This window comes from Nilaparvata lugens, chromosome 14, assembly GCF_014356525.2.
Source record: "Nilaparvata lugens isolate BPH chromosome 14, ASM1435652v1, whole genome shotgun sequence".
NCBI classification, from domain to species: Eukaryota; Metazoa; Arthropoda; class Insecta; order Hemiptera; family Delphacidae; genus Nilaparvata; species Nilaparvata lugens.
The window spans coordinates 4,793,968-4,815,280 of NC_052517.1; the positions used below are offsets into that span (position 1 = coordinate 4,793,968).

Below are 21,313 nucleotides of genomic sequence, written 5' to 3' on the forward strand. Positions count from 1 at the left end.
CACTAATAATCTCAATTTTGATTTTTTTGGATATGTTCGCTTTTGCATGTCACCTCCTCATTTATGAGAACAAAAGTAGGAGGTAAAAACGATTCCACGTTTGAGAAGGTAGTTACAAAATTGATGTGTCCGAAGCCGTACCCATTTACAGAGCTTTGTAGTGAGAACCACCTTATGAATTCAGTAGAATTGATAATACAGCAAAGTTTCCAATTGTCTGTTACCACCGTCATTAACTGTCATACTTCAGCCGGGACCAACAATAAAACGTGCTCATTCGATCACTCGGGAGTGACCTGGTCGAAAACGTTTGTTCATACATGGGTTTGAACTCCGAACCTCTAGGCTACTATGCAAGCACTATAGTGAGGTCCACATTATAATGACAGTGTTTAATTAGCAATGGTATTGCTAAACTGTCTAGCATTCATATGCGATAGCGCTATCTCTTTCTCGCTTTGCTCTGTTGCCAGATCGTCTTTTAACGATGTAGAATTGATAATCAATTAACAGAATATTTCATATTAATTATGAAATTATTGAAAAATATAATTGATTATTTTAAACGAGAATGAACAGTTAATATTACATCAATAAACCTGTATCAGCTATCGTCGTCTATAGAAGGCATTGACAAGACAGTGACAAACGTTTTTCTCCTATCTTTCTCCACTGCCATTATAACGTGGACCTCACTATAGACCACGTATCAGAAAGATAGAAATTAATTTATTCATTGGAAATATTACGTGTTGACTCAATAAAATTTTCCAAATTGAACATTTTACTCCTATAAACTTTTATAGGGTTAAAAAAACGACAAAAACCAAATTAATTCATTTATTTGTAAAATATTGTTTTTATAGAATGATTGATAAATAAATTAACACCATATCTATCAATTGACTTGAATAATAAATACAGTAATACAATAATATAGTAGAGTTAACATGAATTTTAAATTAGCAAATTTATTATGCGATTCTATATACATTATTAGTAAAGAATAATGTATAACTAATTATATTAATGATTTTTGTTTCAAATAATCAAATAACTTTTGGAACTAAAATTATTCTAAAGTTTTAATCCTGGATGTTTGAATATTATCACATATCATGGCAAAGAGTCAGTACATTACTTTTGTTATTTCAATTAAAATTTAATTTCTCTTATTAGCTACCAAGTTCTCCAAACAACCAGACATCTAAAAACAAATTGATATTTTTCCAATTAGAAAAACCTAATTTTAAAAACAACAGTTACCAAACCAGAAATAACTATTCGATTGCACAGCCCTATTATACAGCAAAATAAGCTTCAACGTGTTTCTTTCAAGTAGATAAAACTAAAAATGCAATTAAAAATTGATAACTGCTGACAACTATAACAATAATTGAATAATAAATATTGTTATAAATATAGTCAACTACCCAGCTAATTCTAACAACTATACAACCATTAAGAAACATATATAAAATAAATAAATAGATTACATAAATAATGTTGTAATTCTAAACAAAAATACTATCCATCTAATTTGAACTAGTTCACAACCAACAAAGCTGCGTTTACACCAAAGTTATAAAAAAATTTTTAATCTAAATAGATTCTATTGGTTTGAATGGAACTTTACAAACACATAAGTTCATTATGTGTATGATTAACATTTTTTAATAACTTAGGTGTAAACGTAGCTTAAGTCTGTTCGGTACACTTTTTTATTATTTAAATTCGATAATCTTTTTCAAAATGACTGTTAAGATCATTATAAGAGTGAGAAAAAGTAGCAACTGAAATTTTTAAGTGGTCTAATAAGCGAGTTATGGGTTGTTGAAGTGCTAACTTTCTAGATTCCGTTTTCTTTCCAGATCATAAACGGTTTCGACTAGGTATATTATTATAACTTCTCTTAAAAATTCAAAAAATGTATCTTTCCAAACTAAAACATTTTATTCCCCATATCGTTCGTTCATAAATAAAAATGTAACATTTTTTGTAAATTTGATAACTTGTTTATTTTAGCAATTATCGCGAAAAAACGCATATTGGAACAAAGCCAATGATATACTGAATGTATTAAAACACTCCAATGGAAAATTCGAAACCGTTTATGATCTGGAAAGAAAATTGAGTTTAGCACTTCAACAACCCATAACTCTCTTATTAGACCACTTAAAAATTTCAGTTGCCAATTTTTCTATCTATATTACTTTTCAATTATATTGAAAAATATTATCCAATTTATATAGAAATAAAAAGATGTAACGAACAGCCTTAACAGATCAATTTGAAAGAAAATAACAGTAACAATAAAGTAGCGATATACTGTTGAATTAAGATACAACCAATTAAAAATCACTAATAAATTTACAATTAACGTGAAGTTATAATACATTTATTATTTTAAAACAATCTGCCTTTATAAGTTCGAACAGATTAACAATATTCAATTTCTAGAATCAACAAAGCTTTTGCGCAAGACATTTCAACTCTAAGTATCAACTACTTGAAGACTAGATCTTGGAAGATGTTAAAATAATTATATCTAGATCAGATCATCAATTTCCTAATAATTATTCTTGGGGAGGACTTGAATATTCTATATTATTGAGCTAATGAAGACAATAATTATTGAGATTGGATTTCCAAGTGGATTTGAACATAATATTATTCTATTACATTAAAAATATTAGTCAGCTGTTCAAGACAATTGAATTGGACTCGAAAATAACGGAAAATGTATATTATTTGATGAGGGCTCAACCATTGAGAAAGAAGGCAACTAAAATATGATTTGTTGTCATTTAGAGATACCTCAGTACAAATTTTAAAACTTTACATGTTGTTTTGTCAATGACCTCCCGATTTTGTAGTGGATGCCAATAATAGTAGCCTAGAGACAATGTCCACAAAATCACAGATGGTATGGTAGACACTTCTGTTTCGAGAATATCTTGTCCAGACTATTCAACTATCATTTCCTGCATTCTTTGCAAACATCAACCGATTCTCAAGTGACTGAAAATAATATTAGCCTAGTGACACTGTCCACAACATCACAGATGGTATGGTAGACACTTCTATTTCGAGAATATCTTGTCCAGACTATTCAACTATCATTTCCTGCATTCTTTGCAAAAATGAACCGATTCTTGAGTGATTGAAAATAATAGTAGCCTAGTGACAAAGTCCACAAAATCACAGATGGTATGGAGGACACTCCTGTTTCGAAAATATCTTGTCCAGACTATTCAACTATAAGCATTCTTTGAAAACATCACTGATCTCTGATTGACACTGTTTCACAAAAACACTACATCAGTGCTTTGACTGATGTCATCACCATCCTGGGGAACAATTTCAGTGTTTTGGCTGACAAATTCACTTCTCTGATCAACACATTCACTACCGTGGTGAACAAGTTTACTGGTCTCATCACTGATATTCTTAACATCAATATTTTGCTCTACAACACCACTGATGTTCTTGACATCACTTCCTTGATTCACAGCATCACCTCTGTCTTTATAAGCATCACAACTATCAGCAACATCACTTATGCTGTTTACACTCTCAACAACATCAGAACTATGATTGGCAATATCTGTGATGCTCTTCCAATTAATGTCTTGGTTCGCAACATCACCAACACCATGAAAAACACCCCTAACAGTGTCAATGACATCATTTCTGCTCTTGTCCACGTCTACCCCTTGATTCACAACCTGTCTACTATTGTCAACAACATCAGAACTATTTTTGACAATATCTATGGTAGTCTTGCCAACAATCCCTTGGTTCAGAACATCTCTACAATTGTCAACAACATCAGAACTATGTTTGACAACATCTATGGTGGTCCTCCCACTAAAACCTTGGCTTCCAGCCTCAAACCCCTGGATTTCAGCTTTGAACCCTTGATTCTCAACATTAATTCTTTGGTTCCCAACATCTTTGGTGTTCTTGCCATCAAGGCCTTGGCTTTCAACTTCTAACCCTTTGTTCTCAGCTCCAAACTCTTGGTCACCAACATTAATTCCTTGGTTTATAACATTAATCCTTTGGTTTCCAACAACAATCCTTTGATTTCTAGCATCAATCTCTTGGTTCCCAACATCTATGGTGTTCTTACCATCAATACCTTGGTTTCCAACATCAAACACTTTGTTCTCAGCAACAAACCCTTGGTCCCCAACATACCTGCAGTTCTTGCCATCAAAGTATTGGTTTCCATCTTCAATCCCTCGGTTCCCAACATCACTGCAGTTCTTGCCATCAACCCATTGGTTCCCAACATCAACTATTTGATTCCCAACATCAACCATTTGATTCCCAACATCAACCCTTTGATTCCCAACATCAACCCTTTGATTCCCAACATCAAACCCTTGGTTGCCAACATCTTTGGTCTTCCTGTCATCAATCCCTTGGTTCCCAACATCACTGCAGCCCTTGCCATCACTGCCTTGACTTCCCCCATCACAGAGCCCACCCATGCTGTCCACCCCACTGGAGGCCCCACTGAAGAACCCCGCATCACCAGACATGGCACCCACACTGCCAACCCCGCACGACTCCCTCAGCTCCAGCTCGCACTCCCGCATCAGCAGCGCATTGTCCAGCTTGTCTATGGTCGCCGTCAACTCGTTCTCCCATGACACGTTCTCACTCGAGCGGCTCACGTTGTCCCGCACGGCCAACTCTCTCACTCGCTGTTTCAGTTCTTCCAGGTCCTAGACAAACAAGAGATTGAATTGAATAAAAAATATTTCATCAATCAATCAACAAGATTTCAATGTTAAATCTAGTATTAGGATAGACTCCCAACAGTGAGGAAATTGTACTTTTTATGTTCAACTCTCTCACTCGCTGTTTCAGTTCTTCCAGGTCCTAGACAAACAACACATCAAATCAAATCAACAATATTTCATCAATCAATCAACAAGATTTCAATGTTAAATCTAGTATTAGGATAGACTCCCAACAGTGAGGAAATTGTACTTTTTATGTTCAACTCTCTCACTCGCTGTTTCAGTTCTTCCAGGTCCTAGACAAACAACACATCAAATCAAATCAACAATATTTCATTTACTGTTGAATCTAGTATTAAGATAGATTCACACCAGTGAGCAAATTATACTTTCAAGGCCAACTCTTGCACTCACTGTTTCAGTTCTTCTAGGTCCTGGACAAACAAGGGATCAAATCAAATCTTCAATTAAAATCAAGTTAATAATATTCCTAATAAAGTATTTAAAAAGGGCTACTTGAATTGTTTAATTAATATAGAAAAACTAAATAGTACCCTTTTTAAAATAAACACACATTAACACTACTTAAAAAAAAGACACTTGAAAATTGTTTAAAAGCTTGAACTGGTAGTGTTTATGAAAAGAAGTTTAAAAAAGAGTACTATGTAGTTTTTTCTACACTAATTAAATAATTCAACAATATATCATTTATTGTTAAATTTAATAACAGGATAGACTCACCAGCAAGCAAGTTGTACTTTTGCTGGTGGTGATTTCCTTAGACCAGCAATAGAATAGACACGGCCCATTGTATATTCATACTGAAAGTCGATGAAGTCAACATCTACTGACATTTCTCCAAATCGTGACGTCAGCATCAGATAGAAAACTTTTCTGTAGAGTTTGTTTACATTGTTTTCCATAGCAGATTGTGTCTATTTCAGCGGGAGCGCAGCGGGAGTTTATCATTTTAATACATAATAATTTACATCCTTCTGAAATAGCCACAATCTGAAAGTTTTCTATCCGATGATGACGTCACGATTTGGCGATATGGCAGTAGATGTTGGCTTCAGATGCTAGACTTCCCAGCGTGTCTATTCTATAACTGGTCTAAGGTGATTTCCATTTTAAAGCTTATAGTATATGTTCATTGTTATTATATAATATCATGTTGTTATTCTATGGAAATTAAACAATTAATTTGATTTTAAAAAATCAGGTATTAATCTAGATTCTCACATATTAGTAAGTATCAGTCAACTTGCATGGTAGGCTAACAGTGAATATATTTTCCCAATATAGTGAGGTCCACGTTAAAATAGCAATGGAGAGAAATAGGAGAACAATGATGCCGATTATCTGCCGTCTTCTACAGACGGCAGCTGATACTGGTATATCTAATGTAATGTTAAAACTGTTCATTATTGTTCAGAATAGGTACTCAATTTCGTCAGAAAAACATATTTTTCAATTATTAAAAAGTACATTTTCAAAATTGAGATTTAGTATTTTGTCAATTAATTATATTTCTGCATTATTGAAAAACAATCTGGCAAAGTTGCAGAGGTAGAAAAAGATAGCACTATCTGCTTTGTAGAATGATAGACAAGGGTAGCAACACCAGTGTTGATCAAGTACTGCCATTATAACGTGGACCTCACTATAGAACAAGAACAACAATCATAACATGATACTGTATCACCACAATATGATACAGTATCATCTCAACTTCATACACAACACTATGATTTGATACATTCGCTAACTGTTTTGTGGAATGATAACAAGGATAGCAACACCAATGTTAATCAAATACTACCTGCCATTATAACGTGGACCCCACTATAGAACAAGAACAACAACCATAACATGATTCAGTATCAACACAATATGATAGAGAATCACAAGAATATGATACAGTATCATCACAACTTGATACACAACACCATGATTTGATACATTCGCTATCTGCTTTGTGGAATGATAGACACCAGTGTTAAACAAATACTGTCATTATAACGTGGACCTCACTATAGAACAAGAACAACCCCAACATGATACAGTATCAACACATATGATACAGAATCACAAGAATATGATACAGTATCATCACAACTTGATACACAACACCATGATTTGATACATTCGCTATCTGCTTTGTGGAATGATAGACACCAGTGTTAAACAAATACTGCCATTATAACGTGGACCTCACTATAGAACAAGAACAACCCCAACATGATACAGTATCAACACATATGATACAGAATCACAAGAATATGATACAGTATCATCACAACTTGATACACAACACCATGATTTGATACATTCGCTATCTGCTTTTTCGAATTATAGAAGGATGGCAACACCAATGTTAATCAAATACTGCCATTATAACGTGGACCCCACTATTTAGAATGGAGTTGTAATTTGTTACCTCTTCAAGAGGATCATTTTCCAAGTCGTCAGCTTCGGAGACAGCTGAGGATGTTGCTCTAGAGACACTGTCCACACTCCTCACATCACAGCTGTCTAGGTCAAAGTCCAGACTTAGGGTGTCCTTCGCACACGCCTGCTGACTACTGTCGTCTGCAACAGATTCCAATTTCAATTCTATTTATTTAAAATCTTCTATAATATAATAAAGGAAAGAATTGGTTTATACACGTATGGGATAGGAAATTCACGAATGACGCATCATCACGTCTCAACTACTCAACTCATTAACTTGACATTTCTCATATAGATTTTTAATTAACCGAGGATGGTTATAGGCCTGTTTTAAATTCTTCAAGATTTCAGTTTGTCAAGTTTGAAATTCGTTACATTTTCAGTATGTAAAGTTTTCATTCCGTCGTGTTTTCAATTTGTCAAGTTCCCAGTTTGTGATACTCTGCTCGAGTGGTCTATCTATGTATAATATAATAAATATAGTGAGGTCCACGTTATAATGGCAGTGGAAAAAGAAAGTAAAACAACGTTGCCGATCTTCTGTCATGTCAATGCCTTCTATAGACGGTAACTGATACAAGTTTATTGATGTAATACTGTATTAACTGTTCTTTCTTGTTTAAAATAATCAGTTATATGTTATTAAGCAAGAAATCATATTTTTCAATAATATCATAATGAATGTTCATAACTAAGATGAAATATTCTGTTAATTAATTATTAATTCTACATTTTTAAAAGACTATCTGGCAACAGAGCAAAGCGAGAAAGAGATAGCGCTATCCGCTTTGTTGAATGATAGATAAGGATAGCAACACCATTGCTAATCAAACACTGCCATTATTACGTGGACCTCACTTTGGAAAAACTTTGGCTTTTACAAATGTACGGGTTAGTTCTCCTGGCATTGGTTAAGCTCAATGACGTCACTTAACCAGGGTTAAATTCAATAAACATACGTGCAATTGGGAAGAAGTTTGTGAAATTCTTGTCGAATTCATGATGACAAAATATTGCAGTCTTATTATTGAACAGCTGCTCAGGTTTATAGTGAGGTTAACGTTATAATGGCAGTGTTTGATTAGCAATGGTATTGCTATCCTTGTCTATCATTCAAAAAAGTGGATAGCGCTATCTCTTCTTTCTCGCTTTGCTCTGTTACCAGATCGTCTTTTAACAACGTAGAATTAATAATTAATCAACAAAATATTCCATCTTAATTGACCGAGTGAAGTGAGGTCTAAGATTCAAGTCGACGGTTTGGCATTTCTCTTATTGTTTAAAATGTTTATATGTTGGAGGAAGTTCAAAGTTCATTTTGCATTTCAAGGATAATATAAAAGGAAAAAGGAGCCTCCTTCATACGCCAATATAAGAGTAAAAATCAGACTATAGAATTATTCATTATAAATCAGCTGACAAGTGATTACACAGATGTGTGGAGAAGCCAGTCTATTGCTGTATTTCCATAAGGTCTATAGTTTCAATCAGGTACTTGTGGATAAGAATACTGCGTGAGGTCTACTGTTCACAGAACTACTAGTTATGAGCATTTATAAAAAATATTGAAAAATATAATTTATTGCTTAATAAAATATAATTGATTATTTTAAACAAGAATGAACATTTAATATTACATTAATAAACCTGTATCAGCTACCGTCTATAGAAGGCATTGACAAGACAGAGGATCGGCAACGTTGTTCTCCTATCTTTCTCCACTGCCATTATAACGTGGACCTCACTATATTATTATTATTATTATTATTTTTCATCCACTGACCTCCTATAAAAGGGGTATTTGGACTTGTCAATGTCGTAAGTCAATAAAATACAGAACATAAATACATAAATGATAAGTCAATATATTTTTTTTCTCTCCAAACCTTATCTCGACGCTCGTAGTTTAGAACATAAATAGGCACATGAAAAGTCAATACATTTTTTTTCTATTCTCTCTAAACCCCATTTCGACACTCTTCATTTGAGTACGCGCATATGGACAGCAGCTCCTTCTTTAATTGATCTCTGAATTTTGTACCAGTCATTTCTTTTATATGAGCTGGCAATAAATTATACAACCGAATACCAGAACTCCTAACACCTCGCTCATACATGGTTGTCTGGTGTGTGTCGTCTCTTAGGTTGTTCCTATATCTTGTTGGGTATTGATGGAATGTTCCGCCTGTATTAAATTCATGTAGATTTTTCTTAATGAAGCAGATTGTTTCGAAAATATATAGGCTTGGGAATGGGAGAATTTGAAGTTTTTTGAAAAGGGGGCGACAACTTGTTCGAATTGATTCTCCCATCAACACTCTCAATAGTCATCATCACTCTATAGTAGAGGTTACCCCATGGGTTACCCTTATAGATGATAACTTAGCCACCTTTTAACCCAATTCAACCACCCAATTAACGCAGATTTTAACCTAATTTAAACATTTACTACGGAGGGAATGAGTCTACTTACATTTGTATGACTCCATGACTGGCAAGGTTCTTGGAAGTTCCAAATTAACTGGTTCCAATTCAGCGCCCACCCCTGGTTCTCTGGGGCCTCTTGGAGTGGCAGTTCCCGACTGAAACAAATATCACCAAATTAATAACAAAAAATCATAAAAGTGTTAAAAACAAGACCCAAATTACTAAAAAAATAATTGAACTGATAAGAAATAAGACTCAAAACAAATCCATCAATATTCTCACATTAGATTCCTGGAGGAAGTTCAAAGCAAATCATCAAAATTCTCCCATTGGATTCCAGTGGGAATTACAATCTGCAATTAAAATTTGATAAAGGCTCAACTCACACTTATACAACTCAGGTGGAGAAGAGACTGGACTCTAGTAGAGAACATGTGTTTCCAAATGGTGACGTCGCGGAGACTAGAATCGACTGGTCTGAGTGTCACCATTTGGAAACACATGCTCTCCACTAGAGTCCAGTCTCTTCTCCACCTGAGTCGCCTAAGTGTGAGTTGAGCCTAAAGGTGTGTACAGATTTACGCACCGCGAGCAATTCACTTTTAATCAGCTGATGCCAAGCTTTTTATATCAGTATCTTACCGTTTCTGTAAAAATACAGATATAATCAGCTGATTATAAGTGAATTTCTCATGTTCGCGGCGCGTATATCTGTACGCACCTTAAGAGTCATTTTCCCTGTACTTGTTTTGAACAGGAATAATAGGTGTATGTAGTAGCGTAGAGAAAAGATAGGATAAGAAGATATAGATCGCTCATGTTTCAAATTTCGAGCCGAGTTTTTGTTGACTCACTGTCGACTACTGTATATTATTAGTGTGTTGTTGGGAGTGTAAGAGTGTAAGAAGGGCACAGTATGAGAGACTACCAGCGTCACATAGCTTCACCAAAAACAACTACTAGGACTATCGGCTTCAGTTAACACTCACATTTGCAACATAGACACCCTAAACACTGTCTATTATTAGTGTGTTGTTGGGAGTGTAAGAGTGTAAGAAGGGCACAGTATGAGAGACTACCATCGTCACATAGCTTCACCAAAAACAACTACTAGGACTATCGGCTTCAGTTAACACTCACATTTGCAACATAGACACCCTATACACTGTCTATTATTAGTGTGTTGTTGGGAGTGTAAGAGTGTAAGAAGGGCACAGTATGAGAGACTACCAGCGTCACATAGCTTCACCAAAAACAACCACTAGGACTATCGGCTTCAGTTAACACTCACATTTGCAACATAGACACCCTATACACTGTCTATTATTAGTGTGTTGTTGGGAGTGTAAGAGTGTAAGAGTGTAAGAAGGGCACAATATGAGAGACTACCAGCTTCACATAGCTTCACCAAAAATAACTACTAGGACTATCGGAAGTTAACAGTGACATTTGCAACATAAACGACCTATACCATGGGATATTCATAAATGATACAGTATCAACACAATATGATACAGTATCATATCAACTTGATACACAAGCCTATAGCCCACCTTATCGCTGCGGCGTCGATGTATCTCCTCAGATATCTGTTCGAGGCTGTGTAGCGAGGCCGCATAGTCGGCCTTGGCAGTTTGCACGGCCTTCTCCAATTGGCCGATGCAGGCCTTCTGTGCGTCCAGCCGTGACTGAAGCAAGGCCTTCTCCTCGAAGTAGGGCCGCGATTTGCTGATACTGCGTTTCAGGCGCTGTTCTAACAACTGAACCTACGAGCAAAACGAAACAATGAGTCATATGAATGAAAACAGAGCATATGCTCATGAGCATGGAGCATAAGGGTTTGCTCATGAGCATTAGGTAGAAGCATAAGCATTTGCTCATTTTTATATGAATAAGCTTTACATTATACTCTTACCTTATGCTCCTGAACTCTGGAGCAAATGCTCACGTATTTTAAAGATTTTTCATCAGCTGTATCGTCTTTATTTTTACTTTGTTTTTATAGTTCACGTAAGCGCTAAATATGCAAGTAGGGGGCACCGCTTGTGTTTGGAATCTTCAGCATATTCTTATAATATCAATAGCCAGCCTTCTTATAATCGTCTACACTCTCATCTTCTTAAATGCCTATTTCCTACTTTGTGATAGCTATCTTGATATCAGGTAGCTATCTTTTGCATTTATTCTTTTGTAGGGTAAATGGTGATATATATCATGGTTGAATCTAGAAAGAGTTCTTAACTATTGGTTGTGATCGTATCTGGTATAGTTTCCTCTTCCTCGTACGAAATTAGTTGAGCCATTTTACTATGAGCAAAAGGTGAATTGAATTTTAGGATAGTTGAGTTCTGAATTTTGAAATAATAGCGTGAGAAAATGTCATCTCTATAATAATCTTCAGCATATTCTTATAATCTCAATAGCCTTCTTATAATCGTCTACACTCTCATCTTCTTAAATGTCTTTTTCCTATCTGTATAATAATAATATCGAGTGACCTGGCTGACTCAGGTCTGGTGTCAGAGTTTTCAGGTCGCAACTGATCAATTTCAGGGCCTCTGACATGACCTAACGACTGCTTTTTAGGCAGCCGGGACCGACGGCTTAATGTGTCCATCCGAAACACGGAAGTGGCCCGAGATAAATATCTTGCCCGGGCCGGGATTTGAACCCGGGCCTCTGAATCATAAAGCCATCCACTCGATTACGGCCACTCCTTTCCCATCTGTGATAGCTATCTTTTTGTTCCCCAAGATCAAGAGACAACTTAAGGGAACGCGGTTCGGGACTCTGGAAAACGTTCAACGTGCTACGACGAGGGCTCTAGACAGCATAGAGGTTGCCGACTTCCAGGGAGCTTTCAGGGATTTGAAAATCCGGTATTAGCGTGTTATCGACTCCAATAGGGATTCCTTTGAAGATATCTAATGAAAAATTGTACATAATTTGACCATATTTCCTGAGGTCAGTCCGGTTACTTACTAGTAGTTCTGTGAACAGTAGACCTCATGCAGTATTCTCATCCACAAGTACCAGATGTCAACTGTTTTAAATGTTAACAAAATCAGTTCACGTTTGAATTTGTATTCCATATGATATAATTCATCCAGTTCTGTGATGATCTTTCTATCTGATGAAAATTAATTTTTTAGAATCAAAAGTATTATAATTTCTCCAGCATTATTTAGTAAATTTGTTTATTTTTATTCACCTATTAAATTAGTTTTTTTTGAATGTGAGAATATTGATACTGATGGGCACGCATAATAATACCATGACTGCAAAACAAAATATTGAAACCAAAGACTTTAAAGCTGTGATTAGACCAAATTTATTAAAAAATTGTTAATAACTCAATCCTTATAGATTATATTAGATTGAACATAACTCATCATACACATGATGAACATATGTGTTTGACAACTTCCGTTCAATCTAATAGAATCTATAAGGATTAAGTTATAACCATTTTGTTAATAACTTTGGTGTAAACCCAGCTTAAAGATGCATACCTCTTTAATGTCTTTGATTGAAACTATAGACCTTATACAAATACAGTAATAGACTGGCTTCTCCACACATCTGTGTAATCACTTGTCAGCTGATTAATGATGAATAATTCTATAGTCTGATTTTTACTCTAATATTGGCGTATGAATGAGACTCCTTTCTCCTTTTATATTATCCTTGAAATGCAAAATTTCCAAAAACCTTGTATATACGTCGACGCGCAATTAAAAAAGGAACGTTCCTGTCAAATTTCATGAAAATCTATTACCGCGTTTCACCGTAAATGCGCAACATTTAAACATTCAAACATTTAAACATTAAGAGAAATGCCAAACCGTCGACTTGAATCTTGGACCTCACTTCGTTCGGTCAATTATACAGACTCTGTATTTCATGCTTTGTTCCCGCTCTCACCGATTCACCCTCATACTATTGGAGGAGAAGACGGTCTCCTACTTCTATAGCCCAGTTCCAAATCTTCCAACAGTGATCAAAAATTAAATTGTAGCTTTTTTTGAAAATTTATTACTTGAAAATGTCTGGTACCTTTTGTTCTGCAGCGTTGAACAATAGCGCACGTTTTTGATGTTCTCTGCCACTTTCTGATTTCTGATTCTCGGCTTCAGTTACCTAAAAAGAAATACTCAATTATTAACATAATACTATCCATTTTCGAAAGTAAACATACAAAAATACGTTCTTCTAACTACATTTGGCCATTGGAAAAATAACAGTTCATATTACTTCCGATATACCAGTATCAGCTATCCTCTATGAAAGGCAGAGAATCGGCACTACTGTTCGCCTATCTTTCTTCATTATATTATTCGCCTTCTTTCTGTCATTATAACGTGGACCACACTATAGACAACGTCACTGTGCCTTAGGGTAACCGACCACTGGAACTGTATTCAACCGATCCGTTCGGCCGTTGGATCGGACGAATCTGCCGGCCGTTAATTCGGCCGAATATGGTCGACCATTGGAACCGTTTACGGCAGTCTAGTTGCCAATTATTGAATTAACTACTATCATAGCAACCAAGATTTGTCATAAACAATGATTATATTGAGATTTTGAAAATTGAATAAACAAATAGTCGTCCTTTGGAACCGTTTACGTCAGTCTAGTTGCCAATTATTGAATTAACTACTATCATAGCAACCAAGATTTGTCATAAACAAATATCCACTAAATTAGTTATTCATTACAATAATATTACCATCGGATCATATTTGTTCAACAATCTTTGTCAACAGATTCCTTTGAACATCACAACGATGATATCTTTTGTCTCGCATATCCCACATTGGAACATGCTCTTGAACCAAACTTATCAACTTTTCATTGTCCACAGTCAAAACTTTATAAACAGAACAACTTCAAAAAACAAAAATAGACAAGACTGTGAAACAATTTTGAGGTTAGGATGATGTTGTCTCAGCTCGACTTCGTCCGGATAGAACCGGAAAATCTCATACAATTCGGATCGAAAACTTGATCGGCCGGAGACGGCCGTGCACGGACGTATGAACCTGTTGCAATGGACGAGCATCTATAGGTTTCTTTGTTGGGGGATCATTGGGACGAGTTCGGTAGTTTTCGGTCGATGCTAGTTCGGACGAAATCGGTTCCAGTGGACGGCCCACCTTAAGGTGCGTACAGATATACGCGCCGAGAACATGAGCAATTCACTTTTAATCAGCTGACTATATCTATATTTTTACAGAAACGATATAAGATGGTATCAGCTGATTAAAAGTGATTTGCTCATGTTCGCGGCACGTAAATCTGTACGCACCTATAGGATTTGATAGAAAATTTAGTATGAAGGGAGTTTTAGGTGGATTTCGAACCAACAAAATTGAAAACTCACCTTTAGCCGACGTCACTATTATCTCTGTGTGCAGGAGGCTTAGGATTTGATAGGTGATTTAGCATGAAGGGAGTTTTAGGTGGACTCCGAACCAACAAAAATGTAAACCCACCTTTATGGTTGCATGGTTGAGCATCTCTTGCCAGGCATTGTCGAATTGCCACTCGTGTTGTTTACTCAGGAATCTGGCCTCTGCTAGAGCCACTGTCTCCTTGGCAGCTTGGTGAATTTCTGTAAAAGATCAACGCAAATAAAATAAATTGATCTATTGACCGAGCGAAGTGATGTCCAAGATTCAAATCAACGGTTTTGCATTTCTCTTTATGAATATACTAGTAGGTAACCCGTGCTCCGCAACGGTCTAAGTAAAAAGGTGACAAACTGAAAACTTGACGTACTGGAATCTTGAAGAATTTAAAATAGGCCTATAACCATCCTCGGTAAATTAAGAATCTATATGCAAAATTCCAAGTTGATCAGTTGATCAGTTGAGACGTGATGATAAATGAATAATAATAAATAGATTTTATTGTCGTAGACCAATATAGGTAATAGACAAAGTCAAGGTAATGCAATTAAAAAATAATAAAGTCAAAGCAATAGTTTAAAGTCACAAAGTAGAATCGAAAAACTCTGTCAAACAATAGAAAGGTCTCAAAACCAGCCATTCAAAAAGTATATTTAAAAAAAAAAATATTTTCACAACATTTGATATCTAATGGCAACTTATTGTACATTCTCAAGCCTATGCTGTCATAGAATGACACCTCATGATGCGTCATTCGTGAATTTCCTATTCCCTACGTGTATAAGCCAGTTCTTCCCTTTATTATATCATAGACTAGTAGGTAACCCGTGATCCGCAAGGGTCTGATTAAAAACTTGAACTGAAAACTTGGCGTACTGGAATCTTGATGATTTGAAATAGGCCTCTAACCATCATCGGTAAATTAAGAATCTATATGCAAAATTTCAAGTTAATCAGTTGAGTAGTTGAGACATGATGATGCGTCATTCGTGAATTTCCTATCCTGTAAATGTCATAAGCCGATTCTTTCCTTTATTATATTATATATGATTCAGCTGTCGAGTGGATTTAATAATGCAATTAATAACTCATAGTAACATGGTTCTCTCGACCCTTCTTTGCTTTTAACTCGGGCAGGCCAGTTGACAGTATGTCTTATAGGAAATTATCTTATTGATAGTAGTTGTTAATTCCTTAATTCCTCCTTCTACATCCATGACCAGTTAACTGGTTAGATGGCGAAAAAAAAAACAAGATGACAGGTCAAACTATGTTGTGAACAACAGATGAGTAGCATTGTAGATACACCAACCTAATCAGCCATTTGCCGTTTTGTCACCGATATCTCACCGACACGACAGCATTTACTCAGATGGACAGTATAAGAGGAGACTTTGATTTATAACTGCGCGAGGTCTACTGTTCACAGAACACTTGGGCTCAACTGACACTTAGGCGACTCAGGTGGAGAAGAGACTGGACTCTAGTGGAGAGCATGTGTTTCCAAATGGTGACGTCGCGGAGACTAGAATCGACTGGTCTGAGTGTCACCATTTGGAAACACATGCTCTCTACTAGAGTCCAGTCTCTTCTCCACCTGAGTCGCCTAAGTGTGAATAGCGCCTTACCGTTAACACGTTTGAATTTATTCAAAATACGTAACTCCTGAATAAAAGATAACGCGGTGGCTACAGTTTCGGTAACCGTAGCTCCAGTTCGCGTTCCGGTAAAGTTATGACTTCGTTTGCGCATGCGCCAACAAAGTTCGTTTGTCACAGCACTCATTACCAGAGCTTACCTTGTCTAAATACAGCATTGTAATGCGTATATGGATATATAAATAGGCATTGTCCATATACAGCGCCTTACCTTGTCTAAAATACATCATTGTAATGCCTATTTATATATCCATATACGCATTACAATGCTGTATTTAAACAAGGTAAGCTTAGTGCGTATATTACGTAATTCATCTCAACAAAATATGGACAGAGTGTTTAAGATTCAAAAGAAGGCACTCAGATGTATAGAGAAAGTGAATAGGTTAGACTCTTGTAGGCCTTTATTTAAAAAGCTTGGTCTATTAACTGTGCCATCTTTGTATGTATATGAAGTTGTAATGCATGTGAAAACGAGTGGTGTGATCCAGAATTCAGATGTTCATGAGTATAATACGCGAAACAGAGCAGATTATCATATAATGGGTCACAATAGTAGGTTATTTGAACAAAAACCAGATTATATTGGTAGGAAATTTTATAATAAGCTACCTCAAATCTTGAAAAGTAATGATGATTTGAAGATTTTCAAAAAACAAATGAAAAAATATTTAGTTGATAAAGCTTTTTATAGTGTACAAGAATTCCTTTCAAACCTAAACTAGGTTGAACTACTTAGTTTTAGAATTATTATGTAATAACATGACTTGTCTTATACTCCATGACTGGAGTCTTTAGGACGTAATCTAAAAAAAAAAAAAATATATGCGGATGTATGGTGTAGCAGATCTGAATAGAGCATAATTATATTAGAGCAGCTGAAAATTGAACACCAACTGAAACTATCACTTCTGAAGTTGTTTCCTAATCTATCTTTCGGGGTTTCGGGTTCAGAACCACCCTACACCCCACAAAAAAAAAATCGGGAGTTTAGGTAATAAATAGCTTAGGTCTATAATGATTCATTTGAAGGCTCTTTGCATAGCTTTTTCCTTAAACTTACTTTTTTTTGGTCGATGTCACTTGGACTTACTTTTTATTACACCAACATGAGTACATTTGTACTTCAATTCATAATATACAAGCTCATCCTTTAAATTTTTTTTCTTTTTCACTACTATATTTTTTCAAATCCTGGAAGGATGTAAACTTCATGATTGAAACATTGAAAAGATAGGTTACTGTAAATAGCTGTTGCCGCGCATGCGCAAATGTTGTTTACCGGAACGCGAACTGGAGTTACGGTTACCGTAACTGTAGCCACAGCGAAAAGATAAACTGATCTCAGTTTGTGAAGTATATTAAGCATGTTTACTACCAACCTAACAACGCAAACCACTCACCGTTAGCACGTTGGAATTTGACAGCGGCACGTTGGCACTCCTGCTGGGCATGCTTGGACAATTCGAGTGCCTCGTAGTAGGGCCTCGCCCGCACTATACTTGCGCCGAGCTTGCTCGAGGCAGCCTTGAGTCGCCTTGTCGAGTCGGTCATCAACATTCTGAACGTTGTGTTGGCTTCCTGAAATACAAACGGTTTTTTATTCATTCAGGTTATTCAAAAATGAAAAAAATCATAAAGTGGTTGAAAATGATACCTTGATACTATGTATAATTATCTATATATATAAAAGCGAAATGGCACTCACTCACTCACTGACTAACTGACTCACTCGCAGAACTAAAAATCTACCGGGCCAAAAACGTTCAATTTTGGTAGGTATGTTCAGTTGGCCCTTGCAAAAACGTCTATAGCTGCGTACACATATTCGCGCTTCCAACCCGCACCGAGCACGCTCCTCCCTCGTACCACCATCGAACCACAGTCGCTCCGCCCACGCACCCATCATGAACGTTACGGAAGATGTTAGATCTTCTCGCGTTCCCCGGTCGAACCGCTGTTGCTCCCCGGTCGATCATCAATCGCTCTGCTGGAGTGACGTTCGGTTGCGGAGCAGAGCGACAGTCTGTACGCACCTAAAGATACGCCCAAAATCTGCGTTTTTCCAGCGTTTTCTCAGCTTTATCGAGAACAAATGAACAGAAATTGTTCAAATTTAGTACAGAAGCTAAGTAAGCTAGGGTGTAATAATGTTGTGTTAGAAAGAATTTGAAATTGAACGCCAAAGATACGCCCACAATCTGCGTTTTTTGCGCTTTCTCAGCTTTGACTTTCTGATGAAATGAAGCATGCTCAAATTAAAAATGCAGATGAGCGAAGCGAGCCCGCTGATCTCATTTTTGGATGATCCAGTCGGGGGTCCAGGGGGCGGAGCCCCCTGGCTAGACGGATATGGCAAGCGAAGCGAGCCTGACGGCTAGTTATGGATAAGGTAACTATAGTGAGGTCCACGTTATAATGGATTATATTATTATGGATATGTAATCAAACTTTATTTATTTATTTATACATTGATACATAGGTTACAATATAATTGTCAACTATGAATGATTGGGAAAGGTACAACAGGCTTAAAGCCCAAAACTGTTCCTTTCCCAAATTTAGATAGAAATTGTCCAAAAAATAGGTTATGTTTACACTTCACGATTTTTGTCCAATTTTGAGTCCAAAATATTTAAAAACTGGGAATTTAGAATTTAGGAAAGTTGAAAACCAAATTAAATAAAAATACTTCACTAAATTGGGGAGCATAATAGTTTTGGGCTATGCCTGTTGATCTTCCATGATCATATTTATATGATTTGTAATATTGTTAATACATGAGCAATTAACTTTTAATCAGCTGATGCCAAGCTTTTTATTCCTATATCTTATACCGTTTCTGTAAAAATACAGATATAGTCATCTGATTAAAAGTGAATTGCTCATGTTCGCGGCGCGTATATCTGTACGCACCTTTAGTATTACATCGCTATAATATTTAATATTCAATATTTATTTATAATTTTTACAAAGTAGCACTGATTGGGAGAGAAAAACTAAGGATCCTTGTAGCCTACTATTTCTCTCCAAAATTTAGATAACATTTCAAAAGTCCGAAATAGGGTTATGGTTTCACTTTTTTTAAATTTAGTCCATTTTCACTAAAAAACAACGAAAATAAATCCTAAATTTCTAGTATAATAGAAAATATATTAAAACTCACATCTAGCTGCATTTCCAATTTATTTATCACGTCGGTTGCACTATTGAGTTTCTCCAACTCAATCTGAAAAATTAAAAATTATCTCAGAGACAAAGAACATAAACTTTTCATACAATTAAAATACACAGTAAGCATATACAATAAACAAAGTACACATATTCCTGTAATAAACCATTATTAATAGGCTTATATTAAATCTGAGATTTATTTAGGCTATAAAATATGAATATAACTTAATCATTATAATTTATTTCAAAATTATCATCTAGGATGTTATTTATTTAAATCATTTTCTAATTAAATTTTGTGCATTTTATTTGCAGATTGGCTGGAACTTGCAACAGCTTCCCAACACAAGCTATAAAATTCTTCAACAGTATTACCTTAGATACAAGTCAAACCAAACTCCAGGTTCTATGCAATTGTGAAGAGCAAACTTATTGATAGACCACTCTACTAGTTGGGGGAATTGAGGGAGGAGTCCCTTTTTTTGCAGATCCAGAACCTCTACTACATAAATAGTCATGCAATTTTTTTATGGCATGTGACAGTATGTTTTTTTTGACACTGCCTATCTGGAGACCCCAGTCATTGGCAACGACTTCAAGTAATCAAGTAAGTATTCAAGTATTAAGTATTGGAATAAATTTAGCATAAGCATAAATAATTAGAGAAGACAATGATATTCGAGATTAAATACAAACAAAACAATTGCTACAATAGGTCACAAGAAAGACTAATATTGACAATAATACTGTGTTTATTGTAATGTTTAATAAGCAGCATTTTCACATTAATAGTTGGAAAAATTTATGAATAATACACTGAAAAACTGTAGGCCTACAAGAAACATAAACAAAATTTAATAATATTGTAATTTCTATTAAACTTGTCAGTTATTTATTATTTTGTAGTACGTAAACTATACCTGAATTCTAGGATCCAAACCGTCCTCATCTTCATCATCATCAACTGTTGAAACCTTCAGAGAATCCATTTCTGGTTAAGAACTAATATTCTTCAATCAAAATTAATGTAGTTCTAAATCAATAGTAAACAAAGCCTTCAGTTGGGATCCTTGACCTTACTTAGCATGTAACGATAATAACGGATACAGAATTAGATGAAATTGAGTAGAATTGAAAATGGTTTTAGAAACTTTAGAATTCCCTAAAAACCTTTAAATATTAGTAAGAAACAAGCTTAATCATAATTAATCGTGGGTAATAGGTTATGAATTTTAACTATGAAAACAAAATTCCGATGATAGAAAAGTGAAGATCTTTGTCAGATGATCTAGGATTATGATCATATGTTTATTAAATATGCTGGTAGCAAATTTTACAAAATAATTTTTCTGAAATTGTAATAGAAAAAAATAGATATATAATATTTGAAATTAAATTTTAACTGTCAAAAATTATTCACATTCGAATAATT

At 35.4% G+C, this 21,313-nt stretch overlaps 1 protein-coding gene across 3 annotated transcripts; it reads right to left on the minus strand.

Moving 5' to 3' along the window:
• Nucleotides 1-1,049: 1,049 nt before the first annotated feature.
• Nucleotides 1,050-21,165, minus strand: LOC111045719 (SH3 domain-binding protein 5). 3 transcript variants are annotated; one of them, XR_005572869.1, is made up of 10 exons: nucleotides 20,802-21,165; nucleotides 19,874-19,936; nucleotides 18,111-18,288; nucleotides 15,134-15,252; nucleotides 13,692-13,775; nucleotides 11,189-11,401; nucleotides 9,682-9,790; nucleotides 7,195-7,346; nucleotides 3,241-4,736; nucleotides 2,144-3,098 (listed from the first exon to the last, which is right to left on the minus strand). XR_005572869.1 is itself a non-coding variant. In XM_039440590.1 (10 exons), exons 1-10 carry the CDS (start codon nucleotides 20,868-20,870, stop codon nucleotides 3,306-3,308), a joined length of 2,196 nt encoding a protein of 731 aa, XP_039296524.1. In that variant the 5' UTR covers nucleotides 20,871-21,165; the 3' UTR covers nucleotides 2,144-3,305. The 3 variants fall into 3 exon arrangements, 2 of the variants coding, with proteins under 2 accessions (XP_022186861.2, XP_039296524.1); XM_039440590.1 differs by having other exon boundaries at nucleotides 2,144-4,201; nucleotides 4,424-4,736; XM_022331169.2 differs by having other exon boundaries at nucleotides 1,050-4,736.
• Between the last annotated feature and the right edge of the window lie 148 nt (nucleotides 21,166-21,313).

Excerpts from the sequence above, each read along its gene's own strand:
- LOC111045719 (XM_022331169.2), bottom strand. The coding sequence starts at position 20,870 with ATGGATTCTCTGAAGGTTTCAACAGTTGATGATGATGAAGATGAGGAC. Across the intron at positions 13,776-15,133 it reads TCAACCATGCAACCATAAAG|GTAACTGAAGCCGAGAATCA; the intron begins GTGGGTTTACAT and ends ATTTCTTTTTAG. Across the intron at positions 9,791-11,188 it reads ATCGACGCCGCAGCGATAAG|TCGGGAACTGCCACTCCAAG; the intron begins GTGGGCTATAGG and ends TATTTGTTTCAG.